Genomic DNA, 16,495 nt, shown 5'->3' on the forward strand with positions numbered 1-16,495 from the left:
CCGCCAAGTGCTTTAATCCTCTAGCCACCAAGTGAAGAAAAAATACATACAGTTGAATCATTCACGCAGTTCAGTTCCGTCCATCATTCCAACTTTCATAATTTCACCACTGTGCAAACAGTAACAAACAGAGACCCTTGTTGAAATCTAAACAAGTAACCAAGGGATCTGGCTCTATTTTGTGGGTTAGCTGATCCCAAAGGTTCAAGCTAATCAAGAGTAGCGTGTTCAGCTGCGAGCTGTGAGAGATCCCATATCGCTATTAGCATAAAATAACACCCAACACCTCATGCGTACATCCTGTACATTTCAACACAGCTTATAATGTTATACACTAGAGGTAAAGAATGAATAATAATTGCCTGTGCAAATGAAAAAGGATGTAATACTACTGAGGTGAACAGTGCATGGATAATGTGAGAATTGCCTCTAATATCCTCTTCACACTCCACAACGTTTCACTGATCACTGAATTCGTTTTTAAAATCAGTCTGAGAGGAATTCTACACTACTGAAAAAGGAGGATGAAGTAATGTTTTTTTAGACACTAAGCACTGAAATACATGTAAATGGCATGGCAAATGATTCATTCGGTACCATGGCTTTACCATCTGTTGCCCTCACTGTAGCAAAGCACGTTATGAGGAATGAGTAAACCTGCCATTAGATGGAGCTCTTCTAAATGAATATTTTAGAGTGGATCTGACTGCTGCATTTTTCAGTGGGAGATGAATTAGCAGATTTTGGTCACGTTTCAACATTTTGTCAGCTGTTCCGCTTTATATGTAACAACAAAAGAACATTGCCAAAAACATAATATTTAATAGTATTTTTTAGTGTTGGAAGCAGTTTAAAATAAAAATATAATAAGGTTGTAAAATTATATTTGGATGCCTGTAATAAATTATATCACAACATATGACAGAAGTGTGAGTGGAGAGTGGATTGCACAATATGACTCCCTTCTAAAGGACATCAAAACAACACTGTAAAACTCAACAGTCAACTTTATCAAATGAAATGAGTGTGGTCAACACTCAAAATTGACGAAGTTAATTCTACTCATTTGAAAAGAGTTTTAAACTTAGTGTTGAAGGTAATGAGTTAATAAAATATCTCATCACTTTAACTTAAATGGAGTAAGTTCACTACTTATATAGATTAGTTTTTAACTAAAATGGTTTGTAGCAATCGGTTTTCTCAAGCGATTTTTTTTCTATGCATTTTTAAAAAGAGCACAATTGAACAGGGAACTCCCTGGCAATATTGTTTATATCAGGGGTGCTCAATTCTGTTCTTGGAGATCTACCTTCCTACAGATTTCAGTTGCAACCCATATCAAACACACCTGCCTGTAATTATCACGTGGTGTTCAGGTCCTAATTAATTGGTTCAGGTGTGTTTGATATGGGTAGCAACTGAAATCTGCAGGAAGGTAGATCTCCAGGAACAGGATTGAGCACCCCTGGTTTATATGATTTAAAACTGCTTTAAACAAATTATTAAACTTATAGAAATTGCAGTTAGTGATACTTCATTGACATACATTTCACTTGTTGGTGATATATTTAAATGCAGATCATCAGAAATCACTCTCTAACGCCTAACAAGCTACATCTTAAATCATTAATGTTGCCAAATCTTACTATAAAAACATAAGAACAAGCAGACATTAATTCAATGCAAATCTTTGTAAGAAATAACCAAAACACAAATCTAAATATTGCAACCAGCGTTTGAGACCATGATTGCTTAAAAGACTGGTGTTGTTTATAAAAAGAGGACATGGCAACACTTCAGAGGCGTGCTCTGATGCAGCCTTCCAAACTATAATGATGCCTATTCTGACTGTAGTTTAGTTAAAGGCGCAGAAGAAAATAACTACTTTGGTCAAAACTAGCAGATATACCAAATGTTCATTCAATGCAATTTCAGAAGTCGTGTTCTGTGCACATTTAAATGAGGAAACTCACTCCCATCCCGAGTGTTGTGTGTGATCAGTTACAAAGAACTATAGTTACTGTAATTAGATTACTTTTCTGCTGAAAAAATTAAGTATTTTAACGACAAAATATCTAATTGTTCCATATAAATCAATTCGGAGAATCAGAGCAATTGTATTTTTAGTTGGAATAATTACATTTTTTAACTAAAGATCATTAAATGTGTCAGAACATTGCACAGTAAAAACTGTCTGTATATAGTGCATGAAATATAATGTGATTAATCAGAAACATCATCATTTTTATTTGCCTTTAGCTTAGTCCATGCTTTATCAGAAGACACCACATACAGTTGAAATGAACTGCCAACTACTCAGGTATATATTTTACCAGCAGATGACATTTTAGTTGCAACACAGCACTGAGAGTATAAGCATAAGAACTGGGAAACACTCACGCACTATATATGGCTAGTTTAGTTCATCCAATTTACCTAGCGCATGTCTTTGGACTGAGGGAAATTTGAGCACCCATAGGTGTTCTACGCAGACATGGGAAGAGCATGCATACTCCACACAGAAAGGCCTCCTGGTCCAGTCTGAACTCGAACAAGCAACCTTCTTGCTGTGAGGCGGCAATGCTAACCACTTAGCCACCTTGCTACATTTATTTTGGTACATATTTTGTTTAAAGTGTTAATAAAAATTTTTTAAATGTCCTGTTTAACACAAACTTAAAGAATTTTAAGAGTTTATTTTAATTGTCTATATGCATTGTGAATTACGTTAACTTTTAGTATTGAGTCAAGGAGGTAAATAGTAATTGTAATTGGAAAAAGTAATTGAAAAACAATTTTAATGAAGTAATTGGTAATTAGACTACTTTTAAAAAGTAACCTAACCAACATTAGTAATCACTCGTGAAAAATATTCCTGTTTGCATTGTATATGTGATCTTGTATGTAGGGGTGGATTTAGAGATTTAAGAGCCCTCAGCAAATTCAGCCATGGGGCCCAAGTCCTGAGGTGCTCCCCTTGTACTTATATTTAACTTTTATTTATTTTGTTTATTTTTAAATATATCACTTAACCCTTTTCTAGGTTTTATCTTAATGCATTCTCTACATTTTAAATTATTTGTTTCCTTAAAATGAATTTACAACTAAAAATAATTTTGTAAATTTGACTGCTGGACTGCTCCATGACTTGGGGTGGTGGATATTTTGTTTTATAATATTATCATTACATAACGATACATTATTATAATAAATAATATTACATTTTATCGCATATTAAATAATATTTGTGTTCAAATTTTATTAGCTTGACTCTCACTATACAAAATATGATAGAAAACGATGTTATATATTGTTTATAGATCATTTATACTTCTAGATATTTATTGGGGTCCCCCAGATTTTCTGGGACCCTAAGCGGCCACTTACCTCGCTTATTGGTTAAATTCACCCCTGCTTGTATGTTATGTGGTGAGTAAAATAGTAGCAAATTTGCACTTTGGGGTGACCCATGCAGTTTAATTTAAAACCAATAATAAAAATTATTTCTTGATTTTAGGCAGGGCAGTGGGTAGCGCTGTCACCTCACAGCAAGAAGGTTGCTGGTTTGAGCCCCGGCTGGGTCAGTTGGCATTTCTGCGTGAAATTTGTGTGTTCTCCCCGCGTTTGCCCGGGATTCCTCCAGGTGCTCCGGTTTCCCCCACAAGTTCAAAGATGTGGTATGGGTGAATTGGGTAAGCTAAATTGTTCATATTGTATATGTGTGATAATGAGAGTGTATGAGTGTCTCCCGAGGGATGGGTTACGGCTGGAAAGGCATCTACTGCGTAAAACATATGCTGGATAAGTTGGCGGTTCATTCCGCTGTGGCGACCCCAGATTAATAAAGGGATTAAGCCAAAAAGAGAACGAATGAATGAACGATTTTCTTGATTTTAGCCCCATAAATGTAAAGTTTACAATATAAGTGATTTTTATAACCACTACCGTACCCTATATATAAGAGGGTATGATAGTGGTAACAAATCACTTTTAACAATAATATAATTATAAATCTATCTAAAAAAAAAAAAAAGACTTCAAATTGTTGTCTAGAAAAAAACATTTTTAACGCCATTTCAGGCTTTTGTGGTTGCCAAGTAAGGTGAATCCCGATCTCTTTGAAATCCACTTCCGGCTTTCCCAGGTTCCGATCTGAATTCCTACTGCTCTCTTTCTCTCTCAGTGAGATCAGTGAAAAATATCTCCAACCGTCCGGACTGACTCTCTCTCTCTCTCTTCACCTTTACACATTATGTCTGCGCTGACGCCTCGCATTTCGCTACACTCCAGCTCGGCGTTGGTCTAATCTCGGAAATATGGATTGACTTTGATTTTTCTCGGTCGCCTGTTGAAGTTTCAAAGCGCATTTCTGCGACTGGTCGTGTGTCTCTGCTCAACGAGCTTCATGTTTCCTTCGGCAACTTTCGGAAGTAACTCGTTCCGGATGTGTTCACACTGTTGAACTGCTCCGTGCGCACGATCAGAGGGATTTTAAATAAGGATTGATTCCGTGGCTTTTCACACTTCTTTTATTCGTGTTTAAAGTGATGGCGGAGCGGGGAGCCCGGCTGCTCCTCTCTCTTTTCTGCCTCACGATCACAGTTTCACATGCTGAAAAAGGTAAGAATGGGATTGAAGAGCATTCAAACTTTCTGCGGCGCAGCCCGCTCCCTGTTGTTCCCAAGAGTGTGAAATATGTGTAAATATGTGCAGGAACGAGTGTGTGTGACTAACATTTTAATCTCAACTAACTTTGAAAATCAATGGTATTTATCCAGTTCATTGAACACGTACTGCTGACAGCCCCATTAATCAAAACATTACGTCTAATCCAGCCGTGGTCTTCATATTTGCTCTGAAAATCTAATTTATGGAAAATGTATGATCTGCATTAACACCTTAACATGTCCACCTGAATAGAAAATCTCATTATTATTAACAAATGAGTCACCAAACTGGCTTGATGGAAAACAGCGTAAATGATTGTTCATTTTAGGCTAATAACCTAATTTCTATTGGGCTTAAAGAGTGTTTCTTTTGCATCATACTACACATAAGAAGTTTATATTAGGATTTTAAACATTGTTGTACAGTGCAGATATGCTAGAAGTTGAATTTGTTTTTCAATGCATGCTTGAAAAAAAAAATTAAAAAGGGCATTTGGGAAGAATATGTACACTTTTTATTGGTCTTGATGCAGTTCTGCATTGAAAAGTGAAATTAAATTACTTTCATCAGCTTGAAACCTAAAAGAAAACACACCTGAGATAAAAAGTGTCTAAAGGTAATGCAGAATGCCCTCAAATTGTATATTTATACAGACTTTTAAAGCCTGCACAAAGTGTTTTCAATTTAATAAAAGAAATGATGAATTTAAGCACATTTATGAATAATAAAAACATACTCCGACATGAGAACGATTGTGATTGTTACATTTTAGTTACACTGCATTAGACTTGCCTTTGATTCAGGAACTGAGCTGGGTCAGAGCTACCATTTTTTATTTTAGGGCTGTTCATGTGTCATTTCATTACATTCTGGCACAGAATATTGAGCTGCAAAAAGAGCAGCCTTAACAAAGCTGTGTAAATATGCCATTTTTGAGAGTATAAATTGCAATCAATCAATCTTTTGTTTGTTCTTTATTACTATTCATTCATAGTGATTATTATAAAGCTCTTGCTAAATGTGCACGATGCATCATTTAACTCTCCGTCCAACATGTTTTCACTACAGTATGGATAGGTGTGCTTGTTTATTAAGATCACGTAGGGTGAGAGCAGGCCGTGGTGGAGTTTGCGGCTGGGCTGTCTTGCGTGCGGAGGCTGATGAAAGCTGCTCTGCTGCATGAAAAGCAATGTGCTGTGGTAAAAAATCACAGGCTTTGCTGGAGATCAGTACAAAAGAGAGGAATGGGGGGCTGGGTGGAATGGGCAGACTCTGTCTGGAAAGTAATAAAACCAGGAGATTAAGGGGGGGGAACAGGGAGTTCCTTTGGGAGTTTTGATTGATTCCAGAGAATTGGACCTACATGCGGAGAGTGAGTTTCATGTTACTAATTGTGGGGTCCCCACTCTGAAAATATGTGTTTATTTAAAACACATTTTTTTTGAGGTTCCGAAGCTCACAAATGTAAACCATAAGCAGTTTCGAAAAGGTTAGGTCTCCTACATCTCGCAGATAACAGTGATACAACTTGTTCGTTGTTCTTGTTCAAGCTACTTATTTAATACAAGTTGAAAGAACACAATTCTTGAGTTTTGTTTGGGACAACATAATTGTTTTATGTTCAATCCACTTAAATTTGTAAAAAAACGCGCAAGTTAGTAATTGTGTTGAAACAACATGTAGGCATTGTGTGGAACCAGGGGATCTGCAAGGTCTTGAAAAGTCTTAAATTTCAAAAACAAAGTTTCAGGCCTTAAAGTCTTAAGTTCACTGAAATATTGAGTTGTAGGACCTAAATCATTTTAAACAGGTCTTAATTTTCCTATGTCCAGGTAAAGCTTCCCTATCCAGCCGATACCCAATTACCAATAATCCAACTCAAAACCTTTTTTTAATATATATTTAAGTTTTTTTATTGCAAAGAGATACCATTCACAACAGCTGCTAGACCTTTTTACTGCAAATTCTGTTCTCCAATCAGAGAAAGAAAACTAAAGCAACACATCCCTCTACATGAACTTCCATTAATGCCAAAACTAGCTAACCCATTAGAAAAACAAATCCTTAATTTTTAAGCCCTTTATAAGTCTATAATTTCTTTCATAATGGTCCTAAAAGTGTCTTAAAAAGTCTTAAATTTGACTAGAATAAATCAGCATTTTTTTACTGTGCTGGGTTTGTTTTAAAGTGTTTGCATTTTAATGTAGCGTTTTAACGTTTGGAAAGTGCTATGATTTTGGATAAAGTGCTTGAAAATGTAATTGTGTTGCTTTCACAATTATTTATGTGGCTAAATAGGACATAATTTACTATTTAAATGCAATAATATATATATATTTTTGTCTTTTGCATGAAATTAAAAAGTCTACATATGTGCTGACTCTGCTAATGATCATTTACATCACCTTTGATTAAGCAGTGATTGCATGGAGATTATCATTTCATGCGTGAACGATTCATAAAATTAAAATCAATATAAAAACACGGCACATTTAAGATGAAAGATGACAGAATTTCAGTGTTGGGCTTTGGGCAAACATGGAAATCTTTCCTTATAGTACTATGACACATATCATCTAATATAATGTGTTGATGTGTGCATATTTGGGCTGCACAATATATCGTTTTAGGCATTGATATCTCAATGTGCTCATCCGCAATAGTCACATCGCAAGATTTTGAGCCTGAATTATAGTTGACCAGGAGCTACAGAATTGTGTTTAATTACTGAATTTATATGGCTTATGCAAAGTTCTTTTTTCTTGTTCAAATATCTACATTTCAAAACAAAAACAAGATTATTTTGCTAACCCCACTGACAGATAATTTTGCTTGTTTTAAGGAAAACCTCTTAATTATTTTCTATTTTTTGTGAAGTTGAACACTATTTTTTTTCTTAATCTAAGAATTAGATATTTGAAGTAGAAACAAGACAAAGCAAAGTATAACAAACAAGCTTTTTTTTTTCATTGTGATTATTCAATTTATATACCCGAGTACTGTTAGACTCCCCAGAAAACCATCAAATAGTGTTATTCAATCTAACTTGTGAAACTGTATTCAAATTGCAATATTTATCACAGAAAAAAATTGCAATATCTGATTTTTCCAATATCTTGCCGCCCTAATGCATATCTATGTAAACGTGTAATTTGCCACAATTTTAAAGTGCTGGAACCTTTAAAAATACTGCTGGAATGTGCTTAAATCTGACTCTGAAAAAGGTTTAAGAACTCTTGAAAGGAATCGAGAAGTGTTGAGGTGACTTTTTTTTAAAGATGTCATTGCATCCTATTTACATCCCATCTTATCTGCATAATCCTACTGGGAGAGAACAGTGTGCTGATAGCTTCCCCGCGGACAATGTAAACAGCATGCTAAACTGTATAAACACCCTCACAACCTTGTCTGCAACCACTCAGCGCTATAAAGAATCTGCTTCCTTCGCAGTGGCCTAGGCAAGACTTGAACAAAAGGACAGTGTTGTTCTAACATAGAAGTGTTTTTCTCCTGTAATGTGGGCTGAATGCCTTGTTATTTCAAAATATTTGGTATTCCAAATAAAACTGTCGTTTTTGTGACTGGATTATTCGAAATCTTTAATAAATACAACAAGTAATCATGAAGTACGCTTATGACACATACACTGTTAAAAATATATCCGTAAAGTAGGAGTTTTACGTATTTTGTTATTCACATTTTTATTTTACCCACTTATTTATGCTTTTAAATTGCATGTGACCTAGATATTTCTACCAACAAATTTGAACATTGAAAAGTTTTTTTTTTTTTTTTTAAAGTGACATTTATTTACATTTCTATTGTTTAAAGTGATACATTGTCTGGATTGGTGTTGTATATTATGCTACAAAAAAACCTTTTAATAAGCTGCCAGTACACTTTCTGTTAATTATTTCTTTTTATAATACTTTAAATTCATTACTTTAAACTACTAAAATGGCAGTAAAAGTCATTTAAACTGCAGAGTTGAATTTTTAACATTAAAAGTTGACAGAGCAGAGATCAACGTCCCATAATGCAATTTGCAAGTGTAAATAAACAAAAACACTTGAGAATCACAAAATACAGAAGCTGTTAATCACATTATCTTTTTACAGTGTAGCAAATATTGTCATGTTGCAGTTAATTATTGAACATTTTATCATAATATCACAATATTCACCTAAGCTGAAAAAAGGTACTTTAACAGGTACACTAACAACAAATATTGTTTTATTGTACATTCATGTTCAGAGTAAACATGTTTCAGACTAATCAAATTGCAAAAAGATTATACAGTATAACAGGTAGCATTTTAAAATAAAGTCTCATCAGTAATAGGTATGGGACGATAACCGTTTTCAAGGTATACTGTAAAGTAAACACAATACCGCGAAACTGACATTTTTTATCCAAGGTTATCATAACTTCAGAAACTTATATTGGCCCATGCCTAATCAGTAAACATTGGTTAATGCATTAAAGTCAGCAGTGAGAAATTGCCATATATATTTTTTTTACAAATAAACGTATTTTTCAAAAAATACAAAGCTCCATTTCATAAATAGAAATATGGCATTTTATTACAAATACATTATTTGTTGTTAACCTGCAATTAAGCATCACCTAAGCTTATTAAAATTTTTATTGTGAGTTTAGTTAAATGTTTAAACTATTAGGTATGTGCAATATTCAAGCAGTTTTAGCCATGTTTACAAATGAAGCCTGACAGTACAGTTTTAACAAATAATATGCTTATGAATAGAGTGCATTTTTAATCCAAATCTTCTACATGTCGTACACTAAAAAAACAAAAATATTGAGGCAAGTTGCTGCGCAGCTTTTTTTTTTTTGAGTTGACTCAAAAATCAAGCCAGCTACAGTACTTGGGTTAAAAGTTGTGTCAAACTCAAAAAAGCTGTGTGTGCACCAAGTTGCCTTAGAGATTTGCGTGAAAATGTTTATATTTAAAAACAGCTTATTAAATTTTCTAGTATTTGGTGCTGTGAGTAACAACCACTTCCAATGCAACAATCTGAATGTGCTTAAGACACTCTAAAAGTTTAAATACTAAGGAATTATTCACAGTGTTTTGAAGTGGCCAAGAAAAAAAATATTGTGCATGTTTATTAACACAACACATTAAATGATTGATATCAGCATATGTCTATCATTAAGTTGGTAAAATGCAATAGTTATTATATCGTTGTTAAAGAGTTTTGGCAGATACATGGCTTTAATAGATGATTAAAAATAAATAAATCTTTTGGTTTCATCCAAAAACCTAAAAAGCCTAAAAAATTACTGCTTGTCACATTTTGACTGGAACACACAATCTAAAAAAGCTAAAAGGAAAAGCATCAAGATTTTACCATTGAAAACTGGTAAACACTAAGCATTTTCAGGTTATGTACAATATGAATAATTGAAAAAACGTACAAGTGGCTCACTGTTGTTTAAGGAAAACGACATTATTGAAATGCAAGTTTATTTTGATTTGCTAAATATATTTATTTTCTAAAATATGGTAAGTTGTATAGACTGTAAAAACAATTGGGTTCCACACCATTGTTTTGAACATGAAGGAATTAAGTTAACCTAGTAGTTTTTACAATTAAGTGGATTGAACATAAAACAATTTAGTTCTCCCTAAAAAACCTCCATAAGAACAGCAAACTTAATTTGTTAAGGATACATTTAGTACTGCGATTATTTAATACCCTTTGATTAGAATAAAAAGGTAAGAACTATATATACTGTAAAAATGCTGGGTTCCACACAATCGATTGGTTGTGGGACAACATGAAGTTGAAGTTAACTTTATTAGTTTTTTACACATTTAAGTGGATTAACCATAACATAATTATGTTTTCCCAATGAAGTGTTAAAAATTGTGTTGTTTCAGCTCATTTTAAATAAGTAATTTAAACAAGCAACATTTGTTTTGTTGTTGAGTGTTTTCAATAACATGACACATGTCTAATGCCACCATTTTATATTGAGAGATGCTGAATTTCAATAAATAAATAAATGGATGCTTTTTCTGGTAATATTCTTTCCGCAAAACAAGCCTATTCTCCATATAGCTGTCCATTGTTGCACATTAACGATCATTATCCTAAATCATCATTACTGTTGCAGCTGCATGTTTTCAGATGTCCGCGAACAAAGATGATCGATATCACTAACAAATGAACTAGTTTTGTCAGCAATTGAATCTCGCTGGTAACAGGGTGTCACAATAAGCTCCAGATGAGAGATCCGTCCAGCCATCGATGTTCTTTATTAATTTAGATGGACAATGGGCTCTTGCATAATTGCCTAATGTGCAAATGAAGGCTTGATAGCAATATGTAAATGGATGAGGATTGATGGAGTTGTTTATTTATTGCACCAGCGGCGAATTTAGCGGCGAGTTAATAATTTGACCTGATATTTGTCAACATATTTCAGAGAATTGACCTTGCGCTATGGCTGTGTGTTGGATTTAACTGCGTACTGTGTAGTGTTATATTATTTATGCGAAATTGCTTTGCATTGATGGAACAGATGACCTTCTGTATTTGTGAAAAATGAAGATTGAACCAGAGCACACTGCAAAGGATACTTTATCCTATATGCGATGCACTTGATGTGACCTTCCATTCGGAGAGAAATATCATGACTTGTTTCTTGATCTTTTCTTTGACTCATCCTTAGACCAGTCAGTGAAATTGCACAAAATTGGAGTGTATAACAGGCGTATTTTGTTTCTGGTGACTGAATGGGACTTGTGGATTTAAACGTGCCACGTAGTGAGATCATATGGCAACAATTTAGCAGGCTACAGTATGAAGTGTTCAGTGTTACAAGCTGTTTTGATTCTTATTCAAAGAAATGTTCTGTTTGGACTAAATGTAGTAAGCAATGGTGTATCATATGTTCAATATTCCTTATTTCAATGTTCAAATATTCCTTTTTAACTAGTCTTTAGTCCCTTTCACACAGTGATACTGGTAAATATCTGGAAAATTTCCAGCACGAGTTGAAAAAAGCGCTGTTCACACAGACAAGGACATTCTGGAAATTTTCCGGAAAAGACCATTCATATATCTTTCCAATATAACTGTAAATTCTGACATCATTAGCCAGAAATGACCCCAAAATGGCTGCGCTTTTATTTGTAAACATAATAGGGGTCAGGCTTTTGTTTATGGTTTCACTTTCATCTAAAGCTTTAGCATTCTTGTAGCTGCTTTTGTCAAAGAGACATCCTAAGGCAGAAGCGCTAAACGCAGCTAAATGTTTAAAATTGACGGTAATTTTCCGGAAATGTCTGTATGTGTGAAAGAGGCTTTTTGATTCAGGAATCCTTAATTCAAGGCAAAATATTAACATGACATTACTGATCTCTGACTTAAATCAGTTAGAGTTTTTTTATTCTAATGAACAGAACACAAAAGATGATATTTTGAAGAGTGACGGAAACCTGTAACCCTTGACTTCCATAGTATTTGTTTTACATACTATACATTGCATGCTCTAGCAATTATTAGTAATAAAAAAATAATAGTGTATACTAAAGTCCCTTTAAGGCAAGTCATTTCACTTGGTGGCCATTTTGAAATGCTTCTCGTGCAATATGCTCGGGCATTCTGTCTGAATAGGGAAACATTAAATTCTCCAAAACTGTTTGCCGGGCCTATAATTACATTACATATTTGGAATCACAAATAAAATTAAACTCTACATCTCATAAGTTTCGTTTCTAAACATTGGAATCAAACAAAATCTTCATTTTTTTTTAGGTTGCCTGAGCTTATGCGCACGTGCCCTCAAAATGCACAAGATTATGACGTCAACCTCATTTATGGACGTGTTACAAATTATCATTCTCTGAATAATGCTTCATCAGATCGCGCTGGTCTTCAGAAGTAATGCACAATTTGGTCTTAGAATGTACACGTTTTAGGGGTTTTCACCTTTAATTGGGATATGACAGTGGAGGTTACGGACAGGAAAGTTTTAGGAGCAGAGAGAGGGGAAGGGATGGCAAAGGACCTTGAGCCGGGCATCGAACTCTGGTCACTATGAGCACCATAGTGCATATATCGACGCACTTAACCACTAGGCTATTGGCGCCGACCACAATTTGGTCTTGATGGTGAATCTCCTTCAGAAATGAAAGTCATTGTTTTTTTACAAGTTTGAACCTCGCGTTCGATTCATACAGTTTACAAAACCAGATCAAGTTTCATTGGTTCATATTAAAAAGTACAGATTTTGAGCTTTACGTAGATATATTTCAAGTATTCGCTGAGATTCCAGTGCGTTTTTTGACCAAAACTGTTGTAAAAGCCTCAGGCTAGCAATTATTGATTGTCTTCTGTACTGGTAAGTGAGGCTTCATTCGCCATATTGACTGTTACACTTTTCCTCATTCAAAACTATATGAGTGAAACATCTTGTGTATTCCATAGTCTATGTGTCTTAAAAATGCTTTTGGAAAAAAAATTCCATTAGGGATACAGTTTATTTTATAAAATGTGGAACCCTGTAATTTCTTTTGTCGAGACCTTACCTTCTTTGTAGATGGAACCCCCCTTCCTTTTTTCATTACTTAGAATATTTTGTTTTCTTATTTTTTTTGTTTGTGGGGTCAATTTGGGTTGGGATAGGAGTAATGTTTTGGTTGTTTACATACCTTTATTCCATTTAGGTTCTGTATGTTCAAAACCAGCAGATTATTATATGCATTTCACATGTGATGTACTTGGTGTTCTTCAAGTAATAATAAAAAAAAGATAAATAAATATATAAAACATATTTATATAAAACATTCTGAACTAGTTTTTAATTTGATTCAGGAAGCGTTAACGTTAGGACAGACTATGCGCCAGCATATTTTGGTGGTCTCTAAATTGAGGTATGAATGGTTAGCCCTACTTGTGAAAATTGGAGTCCATTTGTTGGAATGGTAAGCTTCCGCTGTGTGCGATTTATTGGCAAGGTTTCTGACGATCCAAGTCAACCCTGGTCAATTCTGCTCCATTACCATCAGTAGCGTATCATTATGTTACTGAGTGCACTATTTTAGTTTAGCATTTTAGAAAATGAGCGGTCTACACAAATACACACGAGGTAGTGTGCAACTTTTTTTGTTGTTGTTGAAGGAATTCCGACAAAATGCTCATGCCTACGGAATGTTTGCTGGTCAACACCCTCATTTGGGATCTGAGTGGTTGCAGTTCCCAGTGGATCTGTGTTTGCGGGTGAATTCTTGCTGCCGTGTCTCTTGCCAGCCTCAGCAGCTGGAGGAGATTATGATGCATGTGTGATATGAATGCTCGTACTTGGTGAAGTGAAAAAAAAAAAGAGCTAGAGCTTCTGATAAGCCATTTGTAGTGTCTTCCTTTGGGTGCAATTTGTGTTTGCCCTTACAAATCCACAGTTAGGCTAACATCAGATGCTCTATAAATATGTAAATAACTAAAAGTAATAGTTGAAGTCAGAATTATTAGCACCCCTGAATTATAACACCCCTTTTTATTTTTCCCCGATTTCTGTTTAACAGAGAGCAGATTTCTAAACATTTCTATACACACTAGTTTTTCTAACTTATTTCTTATAACACTTTTTTAAATCTTTGCCATGATTTTAGTAAATTTGATTAGATATTTTTCAAGACACTTCTATAAAGGCTAAAGTGACATTTAAAGGCTAAACTAGGTTAATTAACTAGGCAGGTTAGGGTAATTAGGCAAGTTATTGTATGTATATATAATATATGTCTTTATATTATACGTTGTCACAATAAACAAGTTAATTTATAAAAAGGATTAATACAAATATATAATAATAAATCGGGGTGTCAAATCGAAATCGATCGAAATTTATGCTCAATTTCAATTATCGAATCAAAAAATAGAATCGTCGATGCTGCCACGCCACCATGTCACGTAGGCTTGGCTTGCCAAGCGGGAAAAAAAAACAGGCTTGTTGAAGTGCTTGTTAAACTGCAGAAGCAGGAGACCCGTCGACAGAACTTAAACCCTCTCCTCTTTCAATGAAGTCGCCGGTGTGTAAGCATTTTGGATTTCCAGTGAGTTATGTTGACAACGTTCGTGTTGTCGACAAAAAAAAAACAAAAAACACAGTTTTGCAAGCTCTGCTATGTACGTATTACGTACGTACGGTTCGTCCAATAGACAACACCGGCATCGCGATCCTCCGCCCGCCCCCGTTGCAAATCCGCTCGCGAAAAGTACACACTCAGGCCCTGTTTACACTGTCTTTGTTTTTAAATGGCATTTTAGAACGACAACGATTTGACATCCACAGTGGCGTGTAGCATTTCTGAGCAGCCCTCCTTCCTCTCTACCTCTGAAAATGCACATCACGTGACCACACAGACACAGACGCACACACAGCCATGTGCTCGAGACAGCAGGTCCAGGCAGTCAGAGGACTGCTTCAATCTTTCACTCACTTGTACTTAGTCATTTTAGTGAACACCTCAGATACTGTTGGCTGGTTCCTGTTGGTTGTGCGTCTTTTTTACCGACGCCATTATAACGACACAGATCACTGCCTGTTCACGAGTCCCGCAGAAAAAGTGATTGACAGATGGTAATTATGTGTGTATCTTGCCTTTATTCATTTACTGTATGATTTGTTAATGGGTAAAACAAAGACCATACAGGTCAGGTAGTTTAAACGGTAGGCTACAAATAATTGGTCATTAATTAATTAATTATTCATAATCGAAAATCGAATCTAATCGTGACTTTAGAATCGAAAATGTAATCGAATTGAAGATTTGGAGGATCGTGACACCCTTAATAATAAATGATAAATGATGACAGAGAGCTTTAAAAAGGGATAAGACAGTTCATCCTTTTTCTCTCATATGGTGGCATGAGGACACGTACTGTGCTGCTAGGTGGAGACACTTTTCATTTTGTGGCTTGCTGGAATTGTGGTAGAATTAGAGATACGTGCATGTAGTAAGTATCTCTGATGCTCTGATATTTGCTGCAGTGAGTGAGGAAATGCAACTCATCCTCCACAACTCCAGCAGAGCAGTGTGGACACAGTCTGAGCTCTGGGCTCCTGCAGCTACGATTGTGTCAGCCCGTCTCCACACTCAGACTGTGTCCACTCAGACGGTGCCGGCTCATCAGCTTTCTCTGACCGGGGCTCTAAATGTTAGTCAGATACGGGGCCAGGTTTAATCTGGTGAATGCATGCTAACATTTTAATTTGTACTTTAGTTTGCCAATTGAGTTTATATTTCTCCTGGGTAATCTTTTCTATTTCTTAAGTCTTAATATGTTGGGACTGGGTCTGTGAATTTAGTTGGTGTTTTTCCACCAGATAGTGCATGGGGTCGCTGGCCGGATGTGCATTTCTATATTTGAGGGCCTGCTGATGGTAGCTCTCTGGGCTGGAGTCAGACAGATGGAGCCAGAACTTCCCTGCTCTCTTCTGGATTTCTGAGAGCAGAGGGAACCTGCCTAGTTCTGCTCTGCAACCAAGGCTCGGTGTGCTTCTGTGAACTCCGAGGATGTTTTTGCAAAACTCAAGATGAAAGATTTCAACTGGACTTTTTTTCCCAAGATTCATAGTTTAGTTTAAATGTGGGTCCCCAGAGTTCACAGCCATACAGCAGGACTGGCTTTACAATGGTGTCAAATATTTTCAGCCACAGTTTAATGGGTGGGTTAAATTTAAAAAGGGTTAAATTTAATACAATAAAAAAGCACTTTTACTCTAGCACTAAATTCATTAGCACTAAAAGCACAAACAAGTTTTTTTTTTTTTTTTGATAACTAGCACTTCTTTTGTG

General features: G+C 35.4%; 1 protein-coding gene across 50 annotated transcripts in view; it reads left to right on the top strand.

The window, feature by feature from the left end:
* The first annotated feature begins 4,146 nt into the window (after positions 1-4,146).
* The window catches only part of neo1a (neogenin 1a), a 335,667-nt gene continuing 323,318 nt past the window's right edge, over positions 4,147-16,495 (top strand). For 48 of the 50 annotated variants that reach the window (XM_021477387.3, XM_009303464.5, XM_073906129.1 and 45 more), the window contains exon 1: positions 4,185-4,620. In XM_021477387.3, the coding sequence (XP_021333062.1) occupies positions 4,548-4,620 (73 nt within the window). In that variant the 5' untranslated portion in view covers positions 4,185-4,547. Of the gene's footprint in view, positions 4,621-16,495 lie in introns of all 50 variants that reach the window. The other 2 variants (NM_173218.2, NM_001328497.1) reach the window with 1 other exon arrangement.

Source organism: Danio rerio, chromosome 7 (assembly GCF_049306965.1).
Source record: "Danio rerio strain Tuebingen ecotype United States chromosome 7, GRCz12tu, whole genome shotgun sequence".
Lineage (NCBI taxonomy): Eukaryota > Metazoa > Chordata > Actinopteri > Cypriniformes > Danionidae > Danio > Danio rerio.